The sequence below is a fragment of the Triplophysa dalaica genome, chromosome 19, assembly GCF_015846415.1.
Source record: "Triplophysa dalaica isolate WHDGS20190420 chromosome 19, ASM1584641v1, whole genome shotgun sequence".
NCBI classification, from domain to species: Eukaryota; Metazoa; Chordata; class Actinopteri; order Cypriniformes; family Nemacheilidae; genus Triplophysa; species Triplophysa dalaica.
In genome coordinates, this window is record NC_079560.1 from 4265527 (window position 1) to 4279059 (window position 13533).

Consider the following 13533-nt stretch of genomic DNA (forward strand, 5'->3'; position numbering starts at 1 on the left):
GGGAATCCAATGGGGGACAAAGCTCCACTGGTCCGGCATTGGATTTCATTTGCCTTTGAGGTGGCGGTCTAGATTTCTGGTAACACAACAGGGGTGGGTGGGGGGATTGCCACGACTGTGTTGTTTCTCACTGTACTGTTGCACCGTAACCCCACATCCTTCCCACCCTCCTCCCTTCCCCCTGCCCCAACAGCAAGCTGCATGCTTTCATCTGGGACTCTGCGGTGCTGGAGTTTGAAGCCTCGCAGAAGTGCGACCTGGTGACCACGGGAGAGCTGTTTTTCCGTTCGGGCTTTGGCATAGGCATGCGCAAGGACAGCCCCTGGAAACAGAATGTGTCCCTGGCTATTCTCAGGTCTGTCCCAGCCAAAGCAGCACATTGTATGCTTCTGTAAAGTGTTTTGTTGTATAAAAATCTCACACTTTGTGTAATTCCCCTTTTCCATTCCTGCCGCGGTGTCTGTGTGTGGGCTTGAACATATACATTTTGGTCTATGTATGTGATAATGAATGTTACTATGTGGGTTTTATGAGTTTCTTCCACAGAAAACAACGTATTAACTTTTGAACTTCTCTTCCCGCTCCCCACCACCCCTTGCAGTTCCCATGAGAATGGCTTCATGGAGGACCTTGATAAAACCTGGGTGAGATACCAGGAGTGTGATTCAAGAAGCAATGCCCCAGCCACACTGACTTTTGAAAATATGGCAGGTATGGTCCACTCTCAGGTACAGAGAAACCTAAAAGAGATTGGACAAAAAAGGTACTGTAGGTAAGGTATTGGGGCCTTTTTTTGTCCAATGCCTTTAGTCTGTATTTTACGCTCACCTATGTTGGTATTCACATTCGCTGCAAACCCATTAACCTTCAACAGCCATTAATTTTGCAAGTTCTTCAGCTCCAGGCCCCACAAATGTGGGCGATACATGTAGGATTTCATCTCACAAAGGCTCTGCCCCTGCAGCTCTTCTGTGGGTGACGGAGAACTTTCTGTCACATCTTCAAGTTCTCACAACGCTATATGTTCATCTAATTCACAGGTGTCTTCATGCTTGTCGCTGGTGGCATTGCGGCCGGAATCTTCTTAATCTTCATTGAGATCGCATATAAGCGCCATAAAGACGCCCGCAGGAAGCAGATGCAGCTAGCCTTTGCGGCCGTCAACGTTTGGAGGAAGAACTTACAGGTAAGATCCTTCCTTTTAGAAAATGACGACTAAGGAAGAGTCAAGTGAGATGATGGCCTGCTGGCAACCATTTACAAGAGTCTTAAGTTAACACGTTACACTCCTTGGTGTGGTCACCAAGGGTGGACAGTTTTCCCCATTTCTTGTTCTTGGGCTTCCAACATGGACAACTACTGTAGGACAAAACCAGCTTCTTCCCCATTTCTAGAACTAGTCTGGAATTCGTCTAGGTTGTTTTGGCTGAATCGGCCTCATTCTTCTTGTGTGTCCCAACAGGACAATAAGGAGAGCTCAGGGAGTCAAGCTGTGGTTGCGGCTGGGACTCCATCTTTAGTATGTAAAACAATCTGATCCGTGTAGCCGCCACATCATCTTTGCAACACGAATCAGTATATTTACAATATTTGATACGCTTAGTGTTCATACCAATTTAGTGCTGCTTTCATGGCATGGAATGCTTCTGTCAGTTACATAAGCTCTTAGGTATTAGATTAAATAGAAATAAGACTCATATATTTTGCATTTTGGAAATAAAACTGATTGTAATGCATAATCAGATTTGAACAATGCAAAAATATCAAACAAAATTTAAAACGACAGTATATTCTTTACTGTATTGAAAATGTAATCAATATTTTACGCTGTGCTAGCAAAAGTCAGAATGCTATGCTAAATGGAAAGCTACAAAGAATCCTATTTGCAATGATTTGCAAAACTTGCAGTAGATGTTAGCACACCTTTTAGTCCCAGCCTCAAACTGTGATTGTCCTGTTAAGTTAAACCATGTTTAAGAAAATCTACAGCAAAAGGATGATGCGCAAACCCATGCTAAAGGCTAACACTGTCCAATCAAAATGTCCGTTGCCCAGGCACCTGCGTGTCCTTCAAAGGCTGTTTTCTAGCAGAAAGGTCTTCGTAGGGGTTTGGGTGGGAGTGGGAGTGGGAGTGGGAGTGGACATTCCTAACTATTTTACGAGTTAGCTAATATGTACACTGTAAAACTTTGCTGTAGTTTTTGAAGCAAGTTTGCCAGTTACTTACTGTAGATTTAATTACTATTTAAAACTTCTTTCCTATTAGTACTGTAGTCAGTTTGATTAAACTTTACTTTAATCAAAATTAAAACACTTTGACTCTAGAGATTAAGAATGAGCAAGACTCATTACTGGCATTACCACAGCAACAATGCAAAAATGACATTCTTTCTAAGCATTTTTGTCTTGTTTTCTACATAACAAGAAAAGTGACTAAAGTTATTTAGTCTTGTTTTATGAAAGAAATATATAAGTTTATGTTAAAAAATAAGTTACTGGCAAACCTGCTGCAAAAATAAAGCAAAGTTTTACAGCGTACGATGTGCACAAAAATTTACGATTAGTAGAAAAAAAGTGACCTATTTGTCGATATGGTGACCCATACCCGAAATGTGACCTCTGTATTTAACCCATCCAGTGAGTAGTGAACACACATACATCGGAGCAGCGGGCAGCTATTACTGCAGCGCCCGGGGAGCAAGTAGGGGTAAGATGATTGCTCAAGGGCACCTCAGTCATTTCCCGCCGGCCCTGAGAAGCCAACCTTCTAGTCAGGAGTCAGACTCTCTAAACATTAGGCCACGACTGCCTGTGGCTCACCAGTAGTGGGACAACAAATTTTTGTAAAACATATAAATGAAATTGTATATATTTAAACAAATTATCCACAGTTGTGAACTGCAATGAGATTTTATTTGTGGGGCTAAAGTACAGTGATGTTGTAAGAGCCTGTGCTGCTTTATTCAAAATGACACAGTGACACAATGAATAAACCACAGTGACAGTCACAGGTAAGATCACAGCCACTTGGTTGGTACGACATTAACCTGTCAGTGTCTGTCATCTACCTTATATACCTGTAGAATTGTCTCTTTGTATGCAAGTATGCTCTTATGAAGAAAGAACAAGCAAGTACTGACTTCAAGGGGCTATTTAAGCCCACTTAAATTTAATATTTGTTGTTTAAATTGAAAATGAAATGAAGTTAAGTCAAAAATAAATGAAAGGGATGATTCATGTGGACCATTTGCAAAAAGCAGTGTTTTTATTGGCTCTTCCTTTCTGCATAAGAATTTACACAATATCTTTGATGGGTGGCATCTTTCTCAGGAGCTTGCGTGTGAACACATTATACATGTTTTTGTGTATGTACTGAAAATATAATTGTCTGTTCGCGAATCTTCCATTTGCACATCTGTGTACTGCACCATCATATGGGAAACAGCGAGTCTCACGGGCACGCTGCACTTCTGAATAACCTGCCCATTCTGCAGCTTCGTCTGTCGGGCTGTTGCTTTGTTCTCTTGAAAGTACAGTGATGTCGAAAGCATATGCTGCCTATATTACAGTGGTTAGTCTAATGGTTGTTTCCTGGAGGACATTCAGAAGTGCACTGCCTTCAGGAAAATGAGAAAACAAAAGGAACGACAGTAAAAAGCAAAACTAAATGAAGCATGAATATTTTTTGATTGCAGCAAGTTGCATATGTGTCTTACTGTGCGATGGTCTGTGGGGGTCCACGGGCTTATGCAAGGATAGACCACGGACAGATATGACTCATTATTTCATTTTTTAAGATAAAAACATTGAAACGTAGAATAGTCTGAAGCCAAAGTCATTCTTTAGGGACGTTCACACTTGCAGTGATATAGAGCGACAACAGTACAAAATCAATCATTTTCGAAACGATGTGTTTAGAAAATATATCTTTATAATGTAAATTTTGTCCGTTCACAATGTCTATTCTCTTAGCCAAAATAGACTAACACCTGCTTCATATAAAATACGATAGTAATTCACAAATTGGAAGGAATAGTTCACCCAAAATTCAATAAGCAAATTTGAAAGTCCCGGCTCTGTCATTAAAAATATCATAAAACTAATCCAGACGCGAAGGGGTTAATAAGTCTCTTCTGAAGCTAAACAATATTTCTTTAAATGAGTCGCAATAATTTGATTCCAAAATAAATGTTTATTTAATTAATATGTGTGGCGTGTATATTTGTATTTGAGATTTTTTTTATATATATATACATTAAAGATTATGTATGTATAAAATAAATAATTTATATTCAAATATTAAATTTATTACATTATTATATTTCACTAAAACAAAAATATTTTAAGATATAATGATAAACATTTAAATATACATGCCATACACATACATAAAATAAAAATTAATAAAGAAAATGTGATTAATTGATTTGACAGCACTAATTAAAATTCTTATTTGAGTGAATCATTCCTTTGAAAAAAAAGAACATCATATGATATTAAAATATATTCAATCATAAGCTATCAAATCTTGCTTTTCTCTGCAATGTGTGAAAGATTTGTAGAAAAGTAAAAAAATTATCTGTAAACATTGTACTTGTTGATTTGTAAAATGCAAATTAGTTGCAAGTCCATGACTTTCAGAGGCAACACAGAATAATTCTCAGCATATTAGGTATAATAAAAGAAACTGAACATTGTTTCCAGATTAAACACAATTATTTTTTTGAGTGAACTATTGCTTACCTAAGGTAACCAACAGCTTTAACAGCAGAGATCCAATCGCTGTTAGTGTGAACGAGACTTTATTCTACAAAGACTACAAAGTGTTTTTATCCGGTATAATGGTTCAGATGATATTTAGAAATCTTTGAAATACCAAAACAAATGGGAAGATGAAGTCAATGCTTGTTCACATTTCACTTACTTTATCCATACCTTTGCTCTCTGCATGAGTCGAATAGATGAAATTCACCCCACTCTTTGCTGAGCTCTCTTATGCGTGCGGTGAATTTCCGTTATACCCTACAAAAAGTATAACGCTGCAGGAGTGTTTTATAACAGTATATGTATTGGTCGGTATTATTCCATATCCTCTGCACATTTGGCATTTTATTGTTGCTCTAGTTCCCTATGAAAGTGTCGTTTTGTTTTTGTGAAATGAAGAGTTTGCTTGGCTTTGATGTCATTATTTCCTCAGCTAGCTCATTCTGCTGCCTTCTGCTTTTGCTTCTGGATCTTAAAGTCATATGATCTTTAAAGCAAGTGGATAAATATTCATTTATTTTTCTTTTTTCCTCCCCAATGCAGCCCTCTTCCTCTGTAGAGACTCAGGATGTAAGAATACCTTAATTCGACCATTTCTTACACAAACACACCCAGTCTTGTACCTTACCATTTATAGAGGCAGCCGTGTGGGGCCACCCTTGTTGGAGGGGGCAGAAATTCCCAGTCATCGTCTGTGCTCACGTTGGTGATAAACAAATCTTTAAAAACAGATGCCTGGTCAAATAATTTCATCTCAGACCTTTAAGAATACGTAGCAAGTCGTAGGACAGCGGATCTGACTTCGATTCACATTCGTGTAGATTTTGAATGAGAATAGCACATCAGTATGGGACAAGGGGTTTGGGCAGTTTAAACCAGCCAGAGAGCATGAATAATTGTTCTACGTATATTTATTTTAGGATAGGAAAAGTGGTAGAACAGACAGCGACCCAAAAAAGAAACCCTCTTTTAGGTCCATCAGTACCAACCTGGCCTCCAGCATCAAGAGACGTAGGTCCTCCAAAGACACGGTAAGGAGGTTAAGGAATGGCATCTCTTTTTATTCGCCCGGTCTCTACGTCTGTCTTTCTCTCGTCCTTTTCTTCCGCTTTTCTCTCTGTATCTCCTTTCCTCTGTCTCCAATGGCGTGTCATGTCTGAAACCAAGAGAGCCGCATTTCTCTTTGGTTACTCCATTTCTGGCATCTCGGCCACGGCCACGTGTTTGTCAGTCAGTCATCGAGTCACCATCCAGAATCCATCCGTCAGTTAGGACCTCAAAGTATAGATGACGAAACAGGCTTTAGGACCCAGTGAATCAGGGAATGGTCGGGTGTGGGTCTGTCCTAATAGCAGTATTTTTCAAGAGGAGGGGGCGCTGCACAATGCCTGATGTTTCTGAGCTGCTTTTCTCCCTGTTGCTACCTCTGGATGTGGAGCGTGTTCGTGTGGTTGAGCGTGTGTGCGTGCTTTGTTTTTTGTGGGATGTGGTGTGGTATATTTGTGTGTTTATCGTCCCCGATCCTGCCTGATGTGATTGATATGAAAAAACAATTGCCGTGTTTGTTTCCCCTAAGGCATGCTTTGGTGTCGTGTGCTGTTTGATCAGAGCAACCGGTACCATGCGGACTAACAGCACAACTTTCCTTTCAGGGATTGGAGTCTTGGATTGACAATTAATCTCTTGTGTTTGTTAAACGTCCCAAAACGTTTTCAGTTTTGTCATTTACTCGGCCTCATGATGTTGCAGATGTCTTTTTTTACATCCTTGTAACACAGAAGGAGGTATTACGATGTTTTGATAGATTTCTATACAACATTATACTCTTTAAAAAGAGGTAAAAAAAAACATTCTTTGCGTCAATGCCAGAAGAACCGTTATGGGTTTCCTGAAGAACGATTCACTCAACGATTCTTAAAGAACCATTTCTTTCTTAGCTTTTTGTAAAAAATATCATTTTATTTTACTTTTCTATTTCTATTTTATTTTATTTTGATGCATTATTTTATTTTAAATAATTACAACTGTGCTAAAATGTTAAAATGTTTTCAGACACAAAAATGGAATGGTCGACTCTTTTATATTTTAATTTTGTTCGATAAACAGTAACTGGCTTTCCTTGCATCACAGATTTGTTATATTCTCCAATTTAGTTGGTTGTTTATATGGAATGTGTGTTTTTTTGCCAAGTATTCTGCACCTGACCACTGTATACTGTATGGTTGCATTAAATTATATTTCATTCATTTTTATTTTTTGTTTTAAATATGAGAAACAAGGGAGATTGAAGGTTAAAGACGAAACACATCAACCCAAGTGAAAAAGCGAAGCAACGTGACCATCCACAGTGTTTAATCATCCTTTTATTTTTATATCAGTGTTTCCTCTCAATATAAATGGATGTATATGGTTATATACCTGTTGGCGTCTCACACATGATGTACATGCTACACAGCCTCCCTCTTCCTCTGCAAGCATGCAAAGTATCTGTCGTAGAAGTAGAGACTGTGTTTTGGTTGCCTTAGTAGAAGTAGTTGCATTTTCTTGTGGCGGTGATGATACACACACTTGTCTCTTGATCCACTGTCTCTCAGCAGGGGGCACTGTGGGCTTGATTTGGATGTCCCAACAGCAAGCCTTGTAAAGTGAACAGAACAAGAACGCTCTCTGAGGCCTGCTGAGGGCATTCTTGATGCAACAGCAAGGCTCAGAAGCAAAGTGTCATCACTTTTGCTGAATATGAATATTCTGCAAAATTATGATGACTACTTTGACAATGAGAATTTGTTTTAAACTATGAATTAGGTGTTGCATCATATTTTATATAATAATAATTTGTATTATTGACAATGCTGTAGCAATAAAATGTAAGCTATAAAAGAGGACACATGCAAAAAAGATATATTAAATTAATTAAAATACTTTAATTACTGTTTAAATAACTGCCTTAATTGCGATTAATCGCTTGACAACCCTAACTGAATTTATTATTTTTATGATGTATCAATAAGCTCAATATGTAATTTAACTATTTTAGACGTATAGACTTTATTTTCATCAGAAATTCTGAATTTCAATAGAGATGCATGTGTCCTTATTTCATGCAAAACAGTTCAATTCATCTTCTGTATTCAAAAAAGCAAGTCCAAAACTATGTTTGTGTTAGCATTTCCATCAATATACCCATTTCTGCTAACACATATTTCTTAAGTATAAACATATCAGATTGACTGCACATTGAGTTAGTCTTGACGTCTAATACTAGAAACCAAATTTGCATCACTTTCTCACAGCTTAACCAAAAAAGCTCTCTGTGCCTCACACAAATTTTGCCACAGCAAGGATATAAATGAGAAAATATATTATACTGTTAGACCAAATTATTTGAGTTTTATATGTCCTTGCAGTTGCAACATGGCAAGCTTCACTGAGAGACATTTTTATAGCTTACAAAAATAAACGTGAACGCGAAATGAACTTGTGGCGAGTGGCGTTCTGACTGGCCACCTGCATGTGTTTGGGTGTTTTGACAATCCAGCGCTGCAGATGACCATGTTAGAAAACTGAGCTTCTAACACATAAACTATAAGGATGAGGACACAGGAACTCCAACTGTATGAGAATTTATTGTTATAATTATCGATACAGTGGCACCAAAAGTATTTGGACACACTTGGGTCAGACTTCAAATTGTGTGAATGAATTATTATTATTATTAGATCTATCACCATCCCTTTGTTGGAGACCCTATTTCCTCCTCTTGCTATTTTTTCTGAATACCTTCAAAGGCAGCAAGTAAGCCGGAAAGACATTTCTCTATTTTTATCTTTTTGGATATGCTATAGTTTAATTAAAGGCAAATTCATGACCCTCAAATGATGTTGACGTCTGAATGAAGTTTCTCATTTTGGAATCACTTGCTTTGTGCGGCCTTTGGAGGTAAAAAGAAAACATTGTTCCGGTCATCGGGGGCTTTCATGGTAAGAGTGGCACTTACATTCTCGTTTTGTGTGTTTTCTCTCTGTCTCTCCCTCTGTCTTTCTCTCTCTACAGCAATTCCCACCAACAGACATTACGGGCCAACTCAACTTGTCTGACCCGTCTGTCAGCACGGTGGTGTGAGAGAGGGAGAGTTTTCAAATTACCTGTTCATTCTAGAGACGATGGAACTAGAGAGGAGAATTGTTGTCCGACTCCTTGGTTTTCAAAGTGGATTCATCACGGACGAGAGCGGAGCCACTTCACCTTTGTGAGGAGCCAACAAATCTCCAAATCTATTGCGAAACCTGTCAGGACTGAATGGCTAACTGCAGGGGACGGCACCGCGGCACATACTCACAGCTTCGTGATAAACTTAGTCTATTTGATCTAAGTTGTAGTTTACCAAGTTGTATATATTCTTTATGATTATTGATAGTGTAGTGGTTCTTCTTATGTTAAGTGGCTTACGTATTACAGTATTCATTCTTTGAGCGAAGAACAAAAAGGCCAATTCTGAGGCAAGTATTCAACAAGCAAACTAGCTGTTATAGTTATAATATTTATTGTATTCATTCTTTACACACGACTTTGAAAAGTTATATATTTATGTACTTTTAACACACTTTGTCTTATTATAATTGCTTTAAATAATTTATCAAATCTAGTTTATGAAGCGGTATGTCAGCCATTACAGAAATTACCTGTGATGTTTAAAAAAAGAATTGCCCTTAAGCCATGTCACTTTTTTTAGCAGATCAACCCTACGCATGTAATGTGCATGCAAAGTATCCCCAAAGCCTACGGAGAACAAATATTTTTTTTATTAATGCTGTTAATTTCAGATCCTGGACTTTTGAAGTGGATTAGTGTATACTGCACACCACATTAAACTCTCCTTCAAACACAAAAAGAGTTCTTCCTCTGCAAGTCGTCGAGCAGCGGTTCTCAGCTTCAGTCAGCAGGGTGCATCAAGTGGCCGAGTTTTTCCATCCAACTAGCACTTGGCTTCCCGTGCAAAACATCTCTACGTCTTCCCCCCACGTGACCTTAGAGACCTTTTACACGAGGAAACCCCAAGTGTGCTGCTTTGTTTTCGAATCAGGTGCTGCAGTTTTGTATACACCCATTGGTTAGATGTAAAAACTGGCCGTTTCCCAAGTTCTGAGGTTGAGAAACATTGACAAAGCTGCTCGGACTGCTTTCTGTAAATGATCACTCATTGCTATTTATAGGTGACCTGTAAACTCCCATGCCAGAGAGATATATTATCGAGCATTTTAATGAGAATACAGCTTTATTATGCATATGAAATGATGCAGGTTGCAAAATGTTGATTGTATTTATACTTGACATGAATATTTACATTTGTAAATGCGGAACTGTTAAAATTGTTAACTGTTTAAATTGAACAAAACACACTTTTTATTTGTTTGTTTGTTTGTTTTACACAGATTCCAAATATCAATTGTGTTAGACATAATCTGTTTCTGTTGAGCACTTTATCAAGTTCAATTTACTATAAACATAAAGTATGTTTTCCCATTGCTTGGATCAAAGAATGTGGTTTGTATAGAGGCACAATATCTTCTACATGACATTTTAGGTTGTGTGTTGCATCATGCTGCTTGAATTACTCGACTGTCATATGATTTTGAGAAAATGTTGATACAAGGGAGTGTTTGTGTGAATATTAAACATTGTAAATGACCAATGGATCACACACCCAAATGCATCAACACATACACTAAGCATTAATCTTATTTAAATGAGTGCTAGTTGAGATATTTCCTGAAATACAACAAACAATGTTTGCATTTTGACAAGAATATATATAACTCAGATTTCTGTGCCAATAAAATTGTGCCAACTGCAGATCGAAACATTGTCTTCTTTTATCAAATAGACAGACAGATAATAGATACATAGACCAGAAGCGTTACTCTTCATCTCGAGAGAGCGCATGACAGTATTTAAGAGGCATCAGAGAGGACGTGTTTCTTCTTCAAAACACCGCCGCCTAGAACAGGTGAGTTTATTTTAGTCCCTGTGGTGATAATCGCGATTATTGCTCGATCATTTAACCCGTTTTTTCCAGTGCTGCAGGTGGATTTGTTTGTCTTTCGCCCCATCTAACGTCACTGCTGCGACGCTCCCATTAAAAACAGAGCGCGCGCGTACAGCATGAACGCGCACTCGCCTGTCAACCCAACACAAGGGTTAATAAAAGATTGCATGATGCGTATTTAAAAGATAGTGAGCGCGCCTTGGGATTGATGGGAAAGCGCATATCATTGATCCGAATTTGGGTAATTCGGTATACAGTGATGCGGATCACGGAACAAGTGCGCATATGAAGTTCAGGTAATGCATTGAATTTGTAATTATTTTGACTGAAACTTAGTTGCAATCAAAAATTATTTAAAATATAATTTACAATAAGCTTTGTGCGCAAAAAAATACTGTAAAGAGGATGAAGTAAAAGTTGTATGTACGTTTGATTAATTTGTGTCAAAAACTCCCAGTGGCTCCAATCATCAGCCAGCTTTGATGACGTCTCTCACTTTGCTCCGTAATGTGTGTGTTATCAGAATCTCTGCCACACACACAACTGCACATTTTTTCCCTCGGAGAGGTAAGAAGATGCATAATAAAATATAAAGATTTTTCTTTGTGACACACTCTGGAGACGGCCGAGATCCACTTGTATTATATTTCTTTAGTTGCGTGAAATGGGACTTTATGTAGGATATGTTTGAAATGTGCTATTTCATGAATAAAACATGGAATCATACATTTTGAGATGTAACTGTGTGGTCACACTTTTAATGCAAGCTAAACTATTGTTTTGTATTATTGAAATAATTGTGTTGGTTCGCTGTTTACAAACACTTTGTCTTAATAATGACCGTGATTGTGTTTTATTTGCTTTCGGGCTCTGGCTGGCAGGTGGCTGTGGCAGTTTCTCTTTTGAAGCTTTAGCTCACTGTGAAGATGGTGGAAAGGGAAGAGTGTTTAGATTCACCTGTTGCTCTGGCTGGGAGCTGGATTAAACACTGGCTGTCCTGTCACTTCAGATCTCATCCCTCGCTGGAGGACGATGTGCAAAGTGACCGCTGGTCATCTCACCCGTTTTGCACCAAAAAGGGACTCGTGGTGGCCCTTCTGGTCATCCTTGCACTGGTCGTCATGGTGATGCTTCTTCTGCTGAATTACTATTGTATTATGGTCTGGAAAATGTGTCACCAGGAAGAGACTGTTCCTCTCCCGGAGTTTGGAAGCACATCGGGAATCCAACCAAAGCAGTGATGTTACTTGTTTGTTGTGCATTTGTTTTCAAATCTGGCGCAATGATGTGTTAAGCTGTTGTTTGTTTTTGACTTATGAACTGAAAGAATACTGGAAATAATCAGTTTCACATATTGCATGAGTGATTTTGTAGTTTTGAAAGGAAATGATTCACGCTGTTAGGTTACTCAATTCCTCATTTAAGTTTTATATTTATTCAAATGACATAGGTTTGTCATTATAGATTGTGACTTAGTTTGCTTACTAAAAATGATCAATGTCACCTTGTTCATGTAACTGTTTAACATGTTCATCTTTATCTTGTAGAAATTTCAGACCAACACTACAATGTGTTCCTGTTTGTGTGCCCTTTTATCTCAAAAACAGAGAATCCTTAAGATTCAATCTTTTAATCTCCATTCATTCTTGGCTCATACACACACACCACACATATCCTCATATTACTGAGGACACTATAAAACAATTTGTTATTAAAAGAAAGACATAATATCACTCTGGAACACCAAACAAGACATTCTTTACAGATTGTGAAGTTGTTTATTGTGGATACAAACTAAACTTGTTATATAAAATTGTGATATTCAGAGTAAACTGTCAGCTTAAACCTTGTGCTCTGAAAGAATGTGAATGGTCTCACAAACTGGTCTCACATTAGCTCTTCTGTAAAAGAATGATTTTGAGTTTATATTCCAATAAGCTGCATTTTTAAACATTGTGAGGAGGGCCGTTTGAAATTCTCCACAAGATTAGTATCAATACAGGAAATGTTGTGCTTACACTTGTGCCCAGTCGACCGGTTCTTTTTTCCTGCCGAGACAAAATTGCACTTAACAGTTTCCACTACAACAAGCAGCGATGCAATGTGTGTTGCATTTTAAATAATAAAACCATCCTGACTGTGTGAACCAAACACGTTTGTTTACTGTTATCTCCATTTTATTTTATGAAAATGTATTGGGCCTACTTGTTAAGCAAAACTACATGTAACAACAACAAAAGGTTCTTTAAATATTTTATGCAAAATTAAAATAATATCTTCATTGTTTAAATCATATTAACATCAGTACCTCATTGCCTGACCTTGACTGAAACACAGACTCCACACTTCAGGATAATTGTGAACCACAGATCATTTAATCTCAGAAAAGAAAAGAGAAATGTTTTTATGGAAAAATACAGGCAGCTGCGGTTGCCAGTAAACTACCGTGAAAATACGGGTACATCCTGTGTTTATTTCTCCAATCAATTCACAGCGGAAAACATGAACCTCACCCTCTATTCATCTTGGAAATAAGACAGAATACTGAAAACGGTCACCACTTCTGCTTCACAGGGACTGCAGCATAACATCCATGACTTAATGTTTTATTGTTGTTTAAAGTCACCATTATTGTGATAAGTGTTTGCTTAACTTGGGCTCTTTCATCCATCATTTGCTAAACAGCATATATCTTTTGGCTGCTATGACATTTTTTTATAAAA

The 13533-nt window shown here is 37.9% G+C and overlaps 1 protein-coding gene across 9 annotated transcripts in view; it reads left to right on the forward strand.

Moving 5' to 3' along the window:
* Positions 1 to 13103, forward strand: part of grin1a (glutamate receptor, ionotropic, N-methyl D-aspartate 1a) — a 30102-nt gene extending 16999 nt beyond the window's left edge. For 3 of the 9 annotated variants that reach the window (XM_056730695.1, XM_056730697.1, XM_056730698.1), the window contains 8 exons: positions 194 to 355; positions 602 to 711; positions 1041 to 1186; positions 5308 to 5334; positions 5685 to 5795; positions 8818 to 11106; positions 11268 to 11377; positions 11692 to 13103. In XM_056730695.1, coding sequence (XP_056586673.1) covers positions 194 to 355; positions 602 to 711; positions 1041 to 1186; positions 5308 to 5334; positions 5685 to 5795; positions 8818 to 8886 — 625 coding nt within the window. In that variant the 3' untranslated portion in view covers positions 8887 to 11106; positions 11268 to 11377; positions 11692 to 13103. Of the gene's footprint in view, positions 1 to 193; positions 356 to 601; positions 712 to 1040; positions 1187 to 1462; positions 1520 to 5307; positions 5335 to 5684; positions 5796 to 8817 lie in introns of all 9 variants that reach the window. The other 6 variants (XM_056730701.1, XM_056730702.1, XM_056730703.1 and 3 more) reach the window with 4 other exon arrangements.
* Positions 13104 to 13533: the final 430 nt, after the last annotated feature.